This window comes from Mercenaria mercenaria, chromosome 8, assembly GCF_021730395.1.
Source record: "Mercenaria mercenaria strain notata chromosome 8, MADL_Memer_1, whole genome shotgun sequence".
Taxonomy (NCBI): Eukaryota; Metazoa; Mollusca; class Bivalvia; order Venerida; family Veneridae; genus Mercenaria; species Mercenaria mercenaria.
Window position 1 is genome coordinate 18841824 of NC_069368.1, and position 18840 is coordinate 18860663.

The 18840-nt window shown below is 36.0% G+C and overlaps 1 protein-coding gene across 1 annotated transcript in view; it reads left to right on the plus strand.

Moving 5' to 3' along the window:
* Positions 1–17910, plus strand: part of LOC123565479 (transmembrane cell adhesion receptor mua-3-like) — a 102191-nt gene extending 84281 nt beyond the window's left edge. Inside the window, exons 63-68 of the mRNA XM_053549483.1 lie at positions 1740–1865; positions 3556–3651; positions 7198–7432; positions 9777–9960; positions 12678–12816; positions 17709–17910. Of these exons, the coding sequence (XP_053405458.1) occupies positions 1740–1865; positions 3556–3651; positions 7198–7432; positions 9777–9960; positions 12678–12816; positions 17709–17719 (791 nt within the window). The 3' untranslated portion in view covers positions 17720–17910. The remainder of the gene's footprint in view (positions 1–1739; positions 1866–3555; positions 3652–7197; positions 7433–9776; positions 9961–12677; positions 12817–17708) is intronic.
* The last annotated feature ends 930 nt before the right edge of the window (positions 17911–18840 follow it).

Below are 18840 nucleotides of genomic sequence, written 5' to 3' on the forward strand. Positions count from 1 at the left end.
AGCTGAGCAAACCATATTGGACGAGCCGCTAGGCGAGTTCAATATAGTTTTCTCAGCTGGGTACGAGTCCAAATATATCTCGTATTGTACAGTACAATGTTAAATAACCTTTTTTATTCTATATCTATTTTATCTTACTATATTAATACTTTAAATTAAAAAGTTTCACTGAATATTGTATTCCTGCCTTTTCTAGTTTTTCCCAGCTTGGTATGAGTGCAAATATATATTATACAATGTTTGACCTTAAATAACCTTTTTATTATATATTTATTTCACTTCATACGTAATATACGTAATTCATTGAATGTGTTTTTTTTTCTACGTATCATCATGAAAAAAGGTATATGGTGCAACATCCCTACAACAGCCATTTGGCGATTTGGGTGGTAATAATACTTGGCTGAGATATTATGCCCACCGACATTGTCAGTTTGGTGAAGATCGGATGAAAACTGTTCGACTTTTAAGAGCGGACAAGGCTAAATTCCCTGTTTTTCGAGTAATTCAAGGACTATTATAATCAAAGAGTGCGTGGTACAATTTGGCTAGTTATCGAAATTGGCCGAGATGTAATGCTCACAAACATTGTCAGCAAGTCTGGTGAAGATCCAGCGAAAACTGAGTTATAGAGCAGACATGTTTTGGATGCTGACCGCCCGTCCGTTGCCATTCATAATCTTCTCCATTTTGTTTCTTAACCCGTAAATATAAATTGCTGAGGTAGCTACTCAGACAGTCATGGCTGATACCATTTTCTAGGTTTCGTCCGGAACGGCTTCTTTTATCGACTTTTCAAATATTCCAACACCTGATGATCCTTTTTACTGTATTTTTAAGTTTTTGATTATTAACAAACGTTTTAATATCTTAATCAGATAGCATTGTTATCCCTTGAATCATTTTTGTGTGTTGTAAACAAAAAGAAAGAGAAAAAAACTCAAATTAAATCAAGATTTCAAAGCGCATAATCAAACTCTGTACATAGAGCGCCTACTTCATCCGATTTGCATTCGGAACATTTTCACGCGTTTCGGGCTTTATCGTATGTTTAACACGGGACTGTTGAACCATCCAAATACAGAAAATACAGGATTTTTGTACGCGCGTGCGTCCAAATACAGAAAATACAGGATTTTTGTACGCACGTGCATCCAAATACTGTAATATATTGTACGGTCACGTGTTGCAAATGAACGTTCGCGATTGGATAGATAAAATAAGTATAGAATAAATGGTTTTATTTGATTACACTTATGATGTGTCACAGCTAAAAAAAGATATTTTACAACCTGAACCGCTTGATATGTGTTTACCAAACTTGGTCAGAAACATCTTTGTATTTTAAGTTTTGTTAAAATGTTTCTGCTTTGTGGCAGTTAGGGGTTTCAAGAGCTACAGATAGAAAATCTTGTTAATGATTTATTTTTATTAATTCGACCTTGTTGATCAGAAGTCAGGTCAAGACTCCAGGCCCCTCATCTGGTGAATGGTTTGTTTCTCTGCAGATTTACTTTCATGAATAAAAGAAAAAACGTAGTTGGTTTTGATTCCACTGGAAATAACTGCAAAATGTACATGATATAGAATGTTTTGCGCGTAAAGGCGTGCGAAAAGCAGATTTTGATGTCAGTTTGAATACGTTAGTATCTGCTAGTATGAATTATTTAACGATTTGAACATAGTCCCATTTTTGTTAGAAGATACAGGTAGGTATATAGTGTCTCCGTGTATTTCAGACTCTCTTATCTGCGGTAATTGTACATCTGATGACGATTGCCTCGGTGCTAACCAAGTTTGTATTCACTCAGAATGCCGGTGTGACACAAATTATTACCTTGACAACTGTAGCATCTGTCAGCCAAGTAATGTATTTTCACTTTACATTTAAGTTTGGTTAACTTGTTCTGAACTATAAATACCAACGGTAGCATCCGTCAGCAAAGTAAAGTATTTACACTAAACATTTATGTATGGTTAAACTTTTATTTAAACATGTTAAAACTTACTGAAACAAACGACATCCTTGCTATAAGGACTAGTTTATCATATTTACAGTTTTTTTTTGTAAGGCTGGGATTAACAACAATCTGCAAATAGAGACTTTTGCCAGACATTTCCGCTATATCGCTTTATATCGAATTTTAGGCAAAATGCCACTAATATTCGACCTCGGATTTCTAGAAGCTAAGAGACAGCAGAATAATTGTACAAGATATGTTTTAACATTAACCAGAAACATGAAAATTGTTTCCCCATTGCTAACATTCAGGTAAAAGATCTCACAAGAGGATAATGCTTATCACATTAAGCAGTAATCCTAAATCGTTTCCCATTGCTAACATTCATTTACAAGCGCCTTTACTCACCAGAGCCCGCCCGCTTAGCTCAGTAGGTAGAGTGTTGGTCTACGGATCGCGGGGCCGTGAGTTCGATCCTCGGGCGGGGCGTATGTTCTCCGTGACGATTTGATAAAAGACATTGTGTCTGAAATCAGTCGTCTTCCACCTCTGATAATTTATGTGGGGAAGTTTGCAGTTACTTGCGGAGAACAAGTTTGTACTGGTACATAATCCATGAGCACTCGTTAGGTTAACTGCCCGCCGTTACATGACTGAAATACTGTTAAAAAAACGGCGTTAAACACAAAACAAACAAACAAACAAAATTAATCGCACAGGCCTTCGGCCTTCGTGGTTAGATTAATACACATCTGAACTCAAAACCGTGTTTTATCTGCTAACAAAGCACGCGAAACTAAAATCTATTTAAAGTATGTATACAGTCAGGGATCAAGAGGATTTCAACAAAAACATTTTGACCATTTTTAACTCGCCTTATTTCTAACAAAATTTAGTTAAAAATATTGATTTTTTTTCAGAATTAAAAGAAATACTTTATCTTTCCGCTGAGGCCTAGGTCTCCTAAATTAATCTATATGCTTTCGATCTATGCTTTCGTCGTTAAAATATACGGTCGTTAAACACATTAAGTTGATTAACGTCAATTGAGAAACTGATTTTTTTCTTCCAGTTTTCTATTACCCGTAAATATCTATCCTTGTATTGTATTGCAATGCGTTTTCTTCCACAGTCGACAGAATTGTTCTACTAAATTGACATATGTATAATAGTATTTGGAATTGTTGTCTCTGGAAATACTGTATACTGATTAAATATTTATTTATTTATTTGGGTTTTACGGCACACCAACACAATATAGGTTATATGGCGCCAAACAAGACTACAAATTTTGGTTCCACATCTCATTTAAATTGAAATAAAAACATGAGGTATGGAATCAAAATTTGCATACCTGCTGGAATCACATAGTTACAACAAAATCAAGTGTTAAGACCCTATTAGTCGCCTCTTACGATCATGCAAGGGTAAGGCAGTGGTTCCAATTCTTTTCATACACAGATCGTCCCAGAACCACATGGGGCGTATACTGATTAAAAGTTAATATGTAAAACAAATTCTACCAGACTGTCGTTTTATCAAGATGTCTTTATTACACTCATTAAGCTATTTGCTTTTAAAATTCGTTATACAGAAGGGACCGGTTCATGCGAAGCAGATGAACAATGTGTTTCTGGTATATGCGCATGTGGCGCATGCGTAGATTCTCTTGACGACGACTGTTGCGAAGGTATGTGTATTCAATTATTTCATTTACGTTTAGCATTTAAGAGTAGCATTCCAAAACTGTTTTTAAACGATAAAGTTATGTTCTAATCTCTTTCCGATTCCGTTTTTGTCTGCACCCATACTGGGTAAAACCCAGGACACGGCTTTTTCATTGTAGATATCACTCGTCATGTGACTTTTCTGACTGTACCAAGTTTCTATGCTCCCTGAAGAGGAAGCATATAGTCGCCGCTTCGTTCGTCCGTCCTATATTTCTTGACCGGGATATTTCTCAACAATCACTGGCTGTAATGTTGCGAAACTTCATAGGAAGCTTCATTATCTAGAGGAAATGCGCATAGTGTCGTCTTCTTTTTTCGGTCGAATGGCCGGAGTATTTCTCAGTAAACACTGTTTGAAATTTGTTAAAACTTAATTAGAAGCTTCACTCTTAACAGGAGATGCGCATATTGTCCTCGTGTTCCGATCGGATGATTTTACACCCAGTTATTCAATAATAGTATATGTACTATAGTACAGTTCGAGGACTTAGAGCGAAACTGGTCTATCTGCATCTATTTCTATCAATCTGACTAAAGTACTTGATCTTCTATACGAAGATCTGAGAACGACCCATTCACATTCGTCTTCTGTATATTTTGGATTTCCAGTATTGCTATTTTTATTTTTGCAAATCTATTTTTATTTTAACCAATCAGACAACTTGTTCGAATGTCAAAGAGTAAGAAAAAATTGCAGGGCTCGAACCTGGGACCTCTCACTTACAGAGCAAGTGCTCTACCGACTGAGCTAACCGGCTATCTGACATCTTTCGACATAAAAATTGTAGATATCAAAATCCAAGGTTTTTTAAAGCTTGCAGAATTTTGTAAGTTAGCTTTTGGTTGGCTAGAGGAAGGGTTGTCAGAACGAGGCTATCAATAGCTCGTTGTCAGATCCTATGCGTAGCGTAATAGGATATGTACTTTAGTCAGATTGCTATTTCTGTATACAGATAGACCAGTTTTGCTCTAAGCCCTCGAATTTTTGTCCGGAGTATTTCTCAGCATTCACTGGTTGGAATTTAGGCACACGTAATAGGACGGCTCAATATCAAGAGGAGATGCGCCTACTTTTTTCGTATTCCTATCAGACGATTTTATACCGAGTTAGTGCCCTTTGATAAGTAGTAGTATATTATAGTAAAATTTTATAGTATTTCTCAGCAACCACTGCTTAGAATTTAACCATACTTCATAGGAAGCTTTACTATTAAGAGGAGATATGTATATTACCTTTCTTGTTTCAGTTGGATTATTTTTCACTGATTTATTGCAATTTGAATATAATTCATTATTAAACTATAGCGCCATCATAGTCATGAGTACCTATCAGCAATCACTACTGGAATTCAGCAAATATTCATAGGACGCTGCACTCTCAAGAGGAGATGCACTGTTTTTCTTCATTGCAAATTTCGGAGAGCATCTTTCGGTTTTACCGATATTTCTTGTTAAGAATTGTTTGCATGTATAATTCATGCCAAAACATTGTTCTGCTTTATCCCGTAGATTTAGATTGTGCACATAGTTCTTGAATACAAAGTTTTTAAGCACACCTGAGCTAAGAGTGTTCAGGGTGAGCAATTGTGATCACTCACCGTCCGACGTCCGTCCGTCAAAACTTCTTTAAATGACATCTACTTTGAAATCATGTGTTGGAAGTTGATGAAACTCGGCATGATTGTATGCATCTTAAAGAATTGTTCAAGCGGCTCCGCTTGGTTGCATATAGGCACCGCTAGCTTTAAAAATAAAAAACACTTCAAACGGACCGCGGGGTCGTGAGTTCTATCCTCCGGCGGGGCGTATGTTCTCCTTGACGATTTGATAAAAGACATTTTGTCTGAAATCATTCGTCCTGCACCTTTGATTCATGTGGGGAAGTTGGCAGTTACTTGCGGAGAACAGGTTTGTACTGGTACAGAATCCAGGAACACGGGTTAGGTTAACTGCCCGCCGTTACATGACTGAATTACTGTTGTTAACGCTTCCTAAAACGCTAGTCCGATTTTGAAGCAAATTTGCACAGATCCTTCTGTGACCCTCTGCCAAGATTGTTGAAATATTTCGATTTATTCAAACGTATGGCATTCAGAGGGTGTGGTCACTTTTCCATATCTGTATAAAGGGGAAATTTTAAAAATCTTGTTTTGTGAAACTGCTGGCCCGATTTTAAAGCATTTTCACACAAAATGGTCCTTTTGTAATCCTTTAACAAGGTTGTTCCTTAGAAGAACATCGCCACCGGCTGTGGTCACATTTCCCTACATGTATATAGTGGAAATTTAAAAAAATCTTTTGTGAAACTGCTAGCTCGATTGTAAAACAATTTCACACAAATAGTGCGTATGTGATCCTCTACCAAGCTTGTTCAAATTATTCCGATTCGTCAAAAACATGGCCACCAGAGTGCGTGGTGACTTTTCCCTGTATGTATATAGTTGAAAATCTTCTAGCATGAAACTGCTGGCCCGATTTTAAGATAATTTCACAGTCCTTCTGTGTTTCCTTTTACCAAGCTTGGTCAAATTATTCTTTTTCGTCAAAAACATATATGTATATGTACAATTATTGTGGAAACTTAAAAAAACTCATTGTAAGAAACTGCTGGTCGTTTTTTTTCCACAAATGTTCTAGGTTGACACTAAGATTATACAAATTGTTCCGTTTCGACAATTAACACGGTCGCCCGGAAGTGTGGTTTCTTTCTCTTATGTATATGCAGTTGAGACTTTAAAATTTTTTTTTTTAATATTGTCTCTTGGTATCCTATGTCAGCATTCCCCCAATCTCTTTACCCACCTACCCACCCCCTCCTTCCACACCCGCACGCACGCTAGCACGCACGAACGCACGCACGTACGTACACCGTACGTATTTATTAAGCAGGATCTTTTAAAATATTCTTGTCAGGAAACACTGGCAGTATTTTAAAGTAATTTCACAGACATTTCCGTCGTATAATCACCTACCAAATCTGTTTATGCATGCGGGGTTTCTCACGTGAGCGATCTAGGGTAACTAAGGCCCTATTGTTCAAGACTGGTATTTCTAATGTGTCCAAATGTTGTGACAAGCTTCATACCAGTATCGCATTATATTTGAGCCGTGCCATGAGAAAACCAACATAGTGGCCTTGCGACCAGCATGGATCCAGACCAGCCTGCGCATCCGCGCAGTCTGGTCAGGATCCATGCTGTTCGCTTTCAAAGCCTATTGCAAGTAGAGAAACTGTTAGCGAACAGCATGGATCCTGACCAGACTGCGCGGATGCGCAGGCTTGTCTGGATCCATGCTGGTCGCAAACCCACTATGTTGGTTTTGTCATGGCACGGCTCATTTTATTCAAGAATAAGCATATTGTAGACTCCTTGTAGTCCAAATATATTTGTAATATCAGTTGATTTACGCTTCAAACTAGTATAAAAGTTTTTAAAGCGATGATAAATCTATTTATAAGTCTTTGTAGATCTACAATACTATATGACTGTTCCTTTGTTCTACAGATTGTGAAGATCTGGAGGCAGACATTATAATCATCACAGATGCTTCTGGTACTTCTACAACATTCCCCAAAATTCAAGGTTTTGCAAATACTCTTGTCAATGCATTTCTCGTGTCTCCGACGGATATCCAGATTGGAATTGTCGATTTTGCGGGTGGTATCGACTCTGGAGATACATTCAACATGGATGTAGAGACAAATAATTTTGACGTCACCCAAAGGGTTGTAATCAACAAGTAAGGTGTTCTTTTTCTTTTAAATGCTTGCTCACGTTTTGTCTGACTCTAAGTTTAATGTTTTAACCGCAAAATTTATTTTTGAAAAATGTAATACAAAATTGAGGTTCGCAATTCTAGGGTCAATACTAAAATTACCTTAAATAGATAAGTTTTATATCGGCATATAACAAATTTAGAGAGAAGATCGTCGAAGGGAAGTAATGAATCATTTTGTTTTTGGGTTCATTCGATTGGAGTGGTCGATTTTGCAGGTAGTTTAATTTACGGCCAAATAACTTAACCCCGTGTCCAACAAGCAATGTCGTCTAAGCCGCAAAGACTTTCAAAAAACTAAAATAAATTATTTAGTTCATCAATATGACGTGTAGAGTGTCAAGATCACACTTTGAAATCAAATGTCAAATAGCTTACGTGTGTGCTCATTCCATATCGTTTTGACTTCATAAAGCTAGTACCAACAATAAACCCGATCAAGACGGCGTTCAAGGGCCTGATCGCATTAAGATTTTGGGAAATATGTGATAGGTCAAGTCAATGTCACAAAGTCCCAACAATATCTTGAGAACCCTTTGACCAACAACCTTCAAACGTCATAGAGGTATATGAGGTAGGAAGGAGATTTTTCTTTATTTTTGGATCAAACTCTCAGAGGTCCAAGGTAACCGGGGCCTGAACTTTGGAAAACATTTCAGCTAAATTACTTAAGAATCCTTCAGACTAATATGACCACTGGCCTTGGTCGGTCGATAATACCTATTGTTTTTTGAAGGTCTAGTCGATATTTTGTAATAATAACGAGACAATTTTCTTGTAATTGTGAGTTTTTAGCGATTACCCTTCGTCCGTCTTCAGTCCATGCGTCCGTCCGTCAACAATTTCATGTATGCACGATAGTGGTTTCATTTATGATTTTATTTTAACCAAAATTGCACACAATTTGTATCACGATAAAATCTTGGTTTCATCCTTTAACTGGCCAGATCCTGTCATTGGTTCCAGAGTTATGACCCCTGAAAGGGCCAGAAATAGCTATTTCAACCTTGTCTGCACAATAGCACCTTCTTTTATGATTTGATTTTTGCCAATCTTGCACACAACTTGTATCACTATAAGATCTTGGTTCCTTTCTTGAACTGGCCAGGTACCTTTATTGGTTCCAGAGTTATGCTCCCTTAAAGGCCCAAAATTAGCTATTTTGACCTTGTCTGCACCATAGCAGCTTCATTTACAATTTAAATTTAATCTTACTTGCACATAACTTGTATAACCTTAAGATCGTGCTTCCTTTTTTGAACCAGACATATCCCATTATGTATTTCAGAGTATAGCCCCTGAAAAGGCCAGAAATAGTTATTTCAACCTTGTCTGCAAAATAGCAGCTTCATTTATGGTTTGAATTTAACCAAACTTTCACTGAACTTGTATAACTATGAGATCTCGGTTCCTATCTTGAACTGGGATAATCGCAGCATGGATTCTATAGTTATGGCCCCTGACTGTGATGTTGGGCATGTTTTCCCTATATAGCTATATAGAAAACAGATTTCAAAAACAATTTTTAAACAAGACTAGTGTTCCTTAGGTGACCCTCTACTATATTCCTTCAAATAGTTTTGATTCAGCGAAAAACATGGCCCCAAGGGGTTTTGCTTATTTTCCCTATATGCTTATATACAAAATATTTTTTATCAGAAACTGCTGGTCCGTTTTCAAAATAATTTTACACAAATGTTTCTTGGGCGACCCTCTAACAAATTCCTTCAAATGATTTTGATTCATTGAAAAAGTGGCCGCCTAGGGGAGGGCTCATTTTCCAGTATGGCTATACAGAAAACTTCTTGTATAAAACTACTGGCCTGATTTGAAAATAATTTTATTTGAAGAAACTTTAGGAAAATTTTAATTATATTTTTCGTTATTCTTTTGATTGATCTTGATTATGCTTTTTGACGTTCTTGTCCTTAAGTGCAATGATAGCAGGTGAGCGATATAGGGCCATCATGGCCCTCTTGGGTTTTTTTACGTTATTAACACATCTTTTCTCGTTATTTCGCGTACATTATTTCGTTATTACCGGGGATAAAAGTTTCCATAAATACATCTTATGTGACAAAACTCGGATTTCGTGGTTTCCTTTGATAGGAACAATTTATCTAAAACTGCGTCCAGTATTGAAAATTAATTGTCGTTTATTCTTCCTTACAAAAAACAGCAAAGGTTTAATGTAACAGCAAAAGAAAAAACCTGTACCACGAAAAGGACTGGAGGGATACAGCATGATGGGGTTTTCCTTTATATGTATCTCATACAAATTACGTAATTACGTAATTTCTATTTCAAGCCGCAACGGTGGAAGAAGAAGGACACATCTTGGTCTAGAAAAAGCGACAGAATTTTTTCAGTCGGGAGCAAACCGGGCCGGAGTACCTGACTACGCCATTCTACTCACAGACGGAGACACGTATTCATCCAGTTCTGACTTTAACGCTGCCATTACTGATTTACATGCCATTTCGGGCATAGAGGTATGGTATTTTATGTCCTTGCTTGACAAATTACATATATAGACTAAACTCTGTCGTATCCAGATTTAGAGCCGCACCATGAGAAAACCAACTTAGTGCATTTGCGACTAGCATCCGCGCAGTTTGGTCAGGATCCATACTGTTCGCTTTCGAAGCCGATAAGAGAAAGCGTCAGCGAACAGCATGGATCCTGAACAGACTGCGCGGATTTTTTATCATGCTGCGGCTCAATTATATATTAAAGATGTGTTAAACAAAAACAAGCTTCTTTATTCCACTTCTTGTAAATAAAATAAAAAAAAAACAGTGATACAGAGAGTTTTAGGCTTATTTGAAAGATTAGCACTTTCTTAAAATCTTTAGTTTGATATTCACGGGGTCACATGTGGAAGGACAAGTGGAATTCAGTATAGAAATGATTTTAATTTCTTTGATTGTAATACTCTCCTGACTTACTGGTCTATTTTGAAAATGAGAATATTTTGACGCCCGTATGGTGCTAAGTCCTTTCATAAATTTGTCAGCTGACAACTGCATTAATGACAAAAATAAATTTAAAAATAAAACTGGAAATTCGAAGATTAAATCGAATTTAAATGTATATGATTTTAGGCATCAAAAACCTGTTTTTTAACACTTAAGTATTACTGTGGAAAAATTCTTATGTAAATCTCACGAAATTATAGTGAGCAAGCATTGCATTACAAACGCATGCGACTTTTCCGACTTCATGAAAATAGACAGGGAACGGCCATGCATGAATTATCTGTGTCAGAATGTCCCCGGACATATATTATCAGAAAGACACCGAGTAAGTTTATGGAATAGTCATAACAAAAACGAATTTCCTTACAGGAAAATATTTTTGTATCGCAGTGATAGAACGTTTTGCATGAAAGTGTTACATGTCGACAATACAGGTCACACTACATGAAATAGTATTCCCTATACATTTTATATAATATTGACATTTTTAAAGAACTAAGAAACATAGCTAGGCCCATTTCAGAGAACAAAGCCTTACCTCATTTTAAAGAGTTATGATTGTACTGATATAAAATGATGAGAAAAGTAGGGGTCATATATCTTCTAAGAGAGATTTCTCTTGTGACATTTGCTTACTGTAAAATCACATCAAAATCACACTGCTCTGATCTGGAAGTACTACTCATGCTAAAATTGAGTTTAACTTCAACAAATTCAACCTTCTCTCCCATTTTCTCTATCAAAATGTCAAACATACATCAACAATGAAATTTAAACAGAAAACAGCTTTAATTTAGACCTCTGCGGCAATGCCAAGTGAAAAATTAGTGTTTACCTGTCCGTCATTACGCGACTAGACCAGATGGCTTCCACGCTGGTACATTTACTATAATTAGGCCTACACATGTTCAATGACGTTCTTTTCGTCTATCTTTTAATTTGTTTTAAGTTCGATGCAAATTGATTAATCAGTGATATTAGATAATTAAGAGCATAAGATTAATTTTAAAAATCTCTACTATTTCTTTCATTGATAATGGAGGTTTCTTTTACGATCGAGTTGCAGCATTACTCATAATGTCTTCCTTGTTAACTGAGTAATAATAGTTTTAAAGATTTAAGGCTAATGCTTGTGATTTATTGAAAAATTAAGTCAATTTCTTTTCAACAGTCGTGTTGTTTCCTTAGTCAAATAATAGTTTTGGAGACGGCAGTGGTTGATGTAGCGCTGGAAGTGTGTGGGTGGGGCTGGTGGTGGGGGTGGGTGGTGGTGGGCACCGCTGCTCGGAGTTTGCAATAAGCTCAGTACTAAATGATATCTTCAGTGTGCTAAATTATACCCCCACAAAACTATGTTCGAAAGGCAAGGTGTCGGTCTGTTCATTGGATTAAAATATTGCTTGAATTATTTCCATCCATTTTAAAAGGAGCGACTTCAGTTTCTTGCACTTTCATCCTTGTAAAGTTACTGACAGTCTTCAGCAGGAGTATCCTATGAGATTAGATAACGAAATTTGTTGAATAACAAACTTCAGTATTATTAAGCTCGGCAGAACCTCACCACTTCCAGCCAATATCAGCGTTGTCCAGACAAATTGATATCAAAAGACAGTAGCCTTAATCTCAGAATAGGCCCTATCTACAAAAGTATGATATTTAAGCAAAAATGCAAAAATAATCGGAATTGAATAATATCTAACACCTTTTCACATTACACTGTGATAAAAACCCCAATTTGTCTTCTACAGAATACGAAATAGCTTTATCATGCATATTTTCAAAATATAGATCTAGATCTAGGCCGTTATAACCTAGTATTTATTTATGAGAGTCATCCATATGTTTCCCACTATCGTCACAATTTACTTAAAAAAGTGTCGTCAACAACATCAACGTTAAGTTGAGGACCGACGGCTATAAATTTCTTAATGTCGGATTAGAATAATATTATTTTTCGTTTAAAATCCTAAAATGAAGCTGCGTCACATCATTGTGACGTCATCATTTTCCATCTGAAAATCAAAGTACCAAGTGGTTACCAAAGAAAACAAGCAGATACTGAAAGTTCTCCACATTAACGGTGGCAACAGGGTAGGAATAATCATATTTAAATAGCATACGAATAATAAAGAAAATGTAGATCTATACATGAAAAGAAAGTAATTATAGGTATATGCTTTTCCCCAGTTCCAATATTTCTGATAATATTAATACTGAATCCTTCGAATCAGGTATTTGCTGTTGGAATCGACGGCCTAGCACCGCTCAGTGAATTACAGGCAGTTGCTACTGACAACGCTTTCGCATTTTCTGATGACACTTTGACAGCACTCAACACAATAGTGACGGAAATCATTGATAACTCTTGTAGTAAGTACATTATTTTAATTCTTGTTATGTTTTAAAACGTTGCTCTGAACCTTTACTCTGCTAAGTTTCTAAAATGAACGAGTCTGTTCAATTTGCGCAGTAACATTCGATGAGGTAACTGACTTAAATAGCGAATAGTGCAGAACAAGATCAGCCTACACGGATCTTTGTCTGCACTGGCCGCAAAGGCAAAATCACTTAAATGATCACCATAATAAGATGACATTTCATGCGCAAGACCAAGACCCCTAGCTCCAAGGTCAGGGTCACACTTAGGGGTCAAAGGTTAACAAGGTCTGTTTCGTGTCCGGTCCATAACACTGCTATCCATGGAGGGATTCTGGGTTACCGTATGAGAACATTTTTTAGGTCTGGTCACGAAATGATTCAAACCTAATCTATTCTGGCATATTTTGCACAGACAACTGGCATTCTTGAGCACATTTCGGGGGCATTTGTCACTTACGTTGACAGCTCTTGTTCGGGGGCATTTGTCACTTACGTTGACAGCTCTTGTTTCAACTATGATACTACTTTTTGATTGAAACAACAGTAGTTGTTCATGTTCGTTCAAGACCAATGACCCTTTGACTTAAACTAACATAATGTTTCTTTAATATGCTTCTAATCGTCCATTGGCCTTTCAACATAAATCTTCATAGAAGGTAGTTTGTCCTGTTCAAATAAGATCAATAAACGTTAGTTTTAAGCAAACATTAAGGCAGTGCATCATGTTTATGAAAGATCATGGACCATTTGACTAACATAGTTTATCATTCAAATAAAAATCCAGTGCCCATTTAGGTTGAACTAAATTATTTAGATAGTTTATGATGTTTAATGAAAAGATAGTGACATTTTGACAATAAGTAACTTAAACGTAGTTATCGCGCCATTGAAATTCCAGAAAACGTTCGACTTAATCTGATAAAAAAGTAGTTTATCATACGAACGGAAGTCGAGCTACCTTTACCTTAAAGCAACCTGAAGGTAATATAACATATTTATGAAGACCAGTTCCTATGACAGAAAGGTAGTTTATCTTATTCATGGAATACAAGTGAGCCGTGCCATGAGAAAACCAACATAGTGGTTTTGCGACCAGCATGGAGCCAGAACAGCCTGCGCATCCGCGCAGTCTGGTCAGGATCCATGCTGTTCGCTAACAGTTTCTCTAATTTCAATAGGCTTTAAAAGCGAACAGCATGGATCCTGACCAGTCTGCGCGGATGCCCCTATCTTGGTTTTCTCATGGCGCGGCTCAAGTGACCTTTTGACTTACATTGTTATAAAGGTGATCTGACTGTTCAGTTAAAACTAATGACCCTTTGAGTAAGACCAACAAAAAGGTAGTAATGCCATGTAGTGATAGACGTAATTGAGTTAGTGCTGTCTGTCAGTCTGTCTGTCTGTCCACGCAAATACTCAGATTTACACCGAACTTCGCAAGAGTAATAGTTGCTTAGCCTAATTGTGTATATCGTCGGGATTTTATATGTCAAATGTTATGATATTTTTACCACTTCTGTATTATAAGACGAATTTCCATTAAACCTTGAAGAAATTATCAGTCAGTATCAAGCCTAGATTTGCATATTTACGGCATTTTTAGTTCAGTTCAGTGACTTTTCAAGAGAAATATGGTCCTTGATTCGTCAAATTTTATGATGTTTTAGTCGCCTGTCTTATATGACAGGGTACATTTCCACCAAACCTCACACGACTGATCAGTGCCAAATCTTTATAATTATGCATATCATCGGCATGTTCTGGTTCAATGAACTTCAGGAGAGTTATGGCACTTTATTTGTCAAATAACATGATAGTTTGGCACTTCACTTACACCGTTGGGCAGATTTCCACCAAACCTTACAGGAGTTGCCAGTGCCAATCCTAGTTATGCATATGATCAGCATGTTCTGGTTCAGTGATTTTCATTAGAGTTATTGGGCTTGATTTGTCATATTTTACCATGTTTACACTACCTTTTGTATACAGTTAAGCAGCAGAGTTTCACCAAACTTCACCAGTGATTAGTGTGAAGCATAGACGTGCATATTATCGTCAGGTTCTGATTAATTGATTTACAACGGAGTCATTACCTTTCATTCGTTAAAATCTTTTAAATGTATTACTTCACCTACACCACTGCTTGGAATTCCACCAAACTCCACAGGAGTTACCACTGGCAAGCCTAATTGTGTATATCGTTGGAATGTTATGGTTCAATGATTTTTCCTGATTATGGCCTTTTATTTGTGGCATTTTGCAATTTCTGCGTGGTAAGAAGTGGGAGACATACCTTTTACGAGAAGAACAATCTTTAGTTGATCATGTGTTTCAAGATCAGGGACCCTCTGACTTAAAACTAACATAAGAGTAGTGTATCTTGTTTTCCAAGACAAGTAACACTTTGACTTAAACTAACATAAAAGGGGATTTATCATGTTCCTTCAAGGTCAGTAAAAGATAAAAAGTTAATCATATTGATGAAAGACCAATGACTGTTTGACTTAAACTCACACAGTTGTAGTTTATCATGCAAATGAATATCCAGCAACCTTTAACTAACTTAAATTTAGTTCTTTATGTAAGCTCAATGACCCTTTGGCTTACACATTCATAAAGGTCGTTTATCATGTTAGTGAATGGCTAGTGCCCTTTCGACTTAAACCAACATAAAACGGATTAACAGGCTTATAAAAGTGCAGTGACGTTTTGACTTTAACTGACCAAAAGGTATAGTTTAATATGTTTATAAAAGACCAATGACCCTTTTTCTTATACGAACATAAAGATTGTTGAACATGTTTATTCAAAATCAGTGACGTTTTGACTTAAACTAACATGTAGGCAGTTAACATGCTTATTCAAAACGAGTGACCGTTTGCGTGAATCTAACATAAAAGGTAGTTAATTATGTCCAAGATGAAAGACCTTTGACTGAAACAAATTTGAAGTTAGTTGCACATGTCTGTAAAAACAGTGTTCCTTTTGACTTTAACTAACATAAATGTATAGTTTATCATGTTTTAAAGGTAATTGATCCTTTGCCTATAAGGAAATAACGGTAGTGTGTCAAGTTTGACCCATTGACTTAAACTAACTTAAATATAGCTGATCATGTTCGTTCAAGAGCAGTGAGTTTTGACTTAAACTAACGTAAGGTAAAAGTGAATACGCATGCACGCAATTATCATTAGTGCATCTATATTATTTAGAAATATACATCCATTTACGTGTGTTCTTCCATAAAAGCAAGCGCTACATAATTACTTCGTGTACGTATATATATATATATATATTTAGTGCTCGCTTAATTATGAAGGTGCTTGCTTATATGGATAAATAGGCGTAAATACACATATAAAAGTATGTGTGCACGCGTATATATGTATATATGTATATTTTTATATTTTAAAATAATTGCACAGAAATGATCCTTGGTGACCCTCTATCAAGACTGTTCTTTTTTTTTGTCAATTTTCTCAAAAACATCCAATGCCAGGTCTCGTTTATAATTCTGTTGTTAGAAACTGCCTGTCTGATTTTGAAATAATAAGACACAAAGGTTTTTAGGTGATTCTTTATCAAGATTGTTCAGATTATTCCTTTTTGTCATAAACAGAGCCGCCAGAGCTTAATGTAAACAAATCTCATAAACAACATTTTGTCCCTAACTGTTGGTACGATCTTGAAATAATTTTATGGATTTGAACTGATCACTGTTTCACCGAACAGTCTACTAAGAATGTTCATATATTCCAGATTTTCAAAAAAGCATGACCGCCAGAGCTAAAGAAAAAATAGAAAAAAAACGTCAAATGACCATTGATCTGCTTTAGAAATAGAAATACAAATGTTGTTTAATCGACACGTTCATTGGGTGACCCACTACTAAATTTATTAAAGGCCATATTGAATTGCCTAGAATAAACCTTTGCAGACGGGAGTGTGATGTTAACTTGCCAAAGCAGTGTCTTATTATGTTAACTGTTCATATTGTCTTGTCAAAGTGTGGTATTAACTCGTCGAAACAGTGTCCCATAATGTTAAAAACTATGTGCAACGTTAATTTGCACATATACTTTCTTATTATATTAACGAGCTATTTTATCATGTCATTCAAGGATCTTGTCGGCAGGGGCGTGCTATTATGTCAAAACGCTAAGTTATCTTGTGCAAGTGCCGTGAGATCTTGTCTACAGAGCTTGTTTTTAAGCTAGGTTTTCTTGTAAAAATGTGGTGTTAACTTGTCAAGACAGTGTCTTATTTTGTTAACTGGTCATGTGGCTATGTCAAAGAATGTGTTAACAATTTCTAATTATGTTAAAAAGCTATGTTATCTTGTTTAGGTACCGTGTTATCTTGTAAACCTGGGTGTTATTATTGTAAAAATTATGTCATCTTGTTAAAGTATTGTATGATCTTCTCTACAGAGCTTGTTGTAATGTTTAAAAGCTATGTTATCTTGTTAAAGTATCATGTGATTTTGTCTACGGAACGTACTTTCATGCAAAAAGGGCTAGACAAGATCAAATGATACTTGAACAGGATAAAATAGCTTTTTAACAACAACGCACGCTCATAGACAAGATCATAAGAAAACAGGTTTTTTAACATAAAAACACGATACGTAGACAAGATCACAAGGTATCTTAACAAGATAGCATAGCTTTTTAACATAAAAAAGCTATTTGGACAAGTTAATACAACAAGACATGTTACATGAAGTGTCCCGAGGTAAGAAAGCTGCGGCGTTCCAAACAATGCCAATCTTTGCGTATTTGTATTTTTTTCTCTCAAATAGAAAAATGTGTGTGCGTATGTGTATGTCCCTCATTTTCTTATAATTCTGATAAATATTAATCCTTTTCAATCTTATTTTGTAGGTGATGATTAAAAGAAGAAAAGGGATATGTAATGACGACAATGCACAGGCATACCGTGACCCAACAACAAACAAATGACTCATTTTAGTATATATTGCTAATTTTGACAAAAACTTATACTGTGTAAAAAGTTATCGTGACAGTTTTGTTTAAACTTTACGTTTCAGTTTATCTTTATCTTAAATATCACTTACAGCTGTGATGATTGTGTATTGTTGTTTCTATCCTCTGTCTTCCCATTACCCCGTCCACTGAGAGAAACATTTTCATATGTCATTTTTTTTTAAAATGTAGGCCAAGATGGTCGCACAGCTAAGCTGTTCTACTCTTGTATTTCATTTGAAAGTGTATAGAATTCGTATTAAGCATTACGATTCGTAGGTACCAGTTTGCGTGAATTGCATCAACCACACAAGAACGTTATAACAAATGACTACTTACACCTTATGGATTACGTCCCCTTAATCCTAAGGCGATTTGGATAAAAATTTCCTTTGGTGAATTCCAGTGGTTGAATTTCATTAGATGGATTTCATTAGGCAGTTCAGAAAAATATGTATTTTAAGGCCACATTACTAATTACAACTATATTGCCACGCACCCAGTGTACCTAGGGACTTAAAGAGCAACCTCTAGCACAAATTTAAATCCCTAATTCACGAAGATTCTTCGAACAAAAATGGTTCAGTTATGTCGTGGATGTGTATTCTTAAAGACGCTACCTGCTAAGTTTTAAGTTCTGCGGCATCGGCTCATTCTAAAATCGATGAATATCAAGAAACCATTTACAGCAAAATGCCACGTCGCCATGTAGTTATGAAATTGGTTGAATTTCATTAAATCGGTAAGGAGCCTTTTATAGCCATTATTAAGGTCCATAATTTATTTTATTTTCCTTTGTGTAAAAGTAATTTATCTGATGTCGTGCCTATTAGAGAAGAGCGATTGTGAATATTGGTATACATGAAAATAATATTTCTTCATTCAAAACAAAGAAGTCCGTAGAATTAAAAAAAAAAATAGTGCCCTAATATTCTGAAATTTCAAAAGTCAATGACAAATGTTTTAGTATACTGCTGCTTTATCCAATAAAAGTATCACATAAAGCATATAAAATTCTTAGTTACATAAA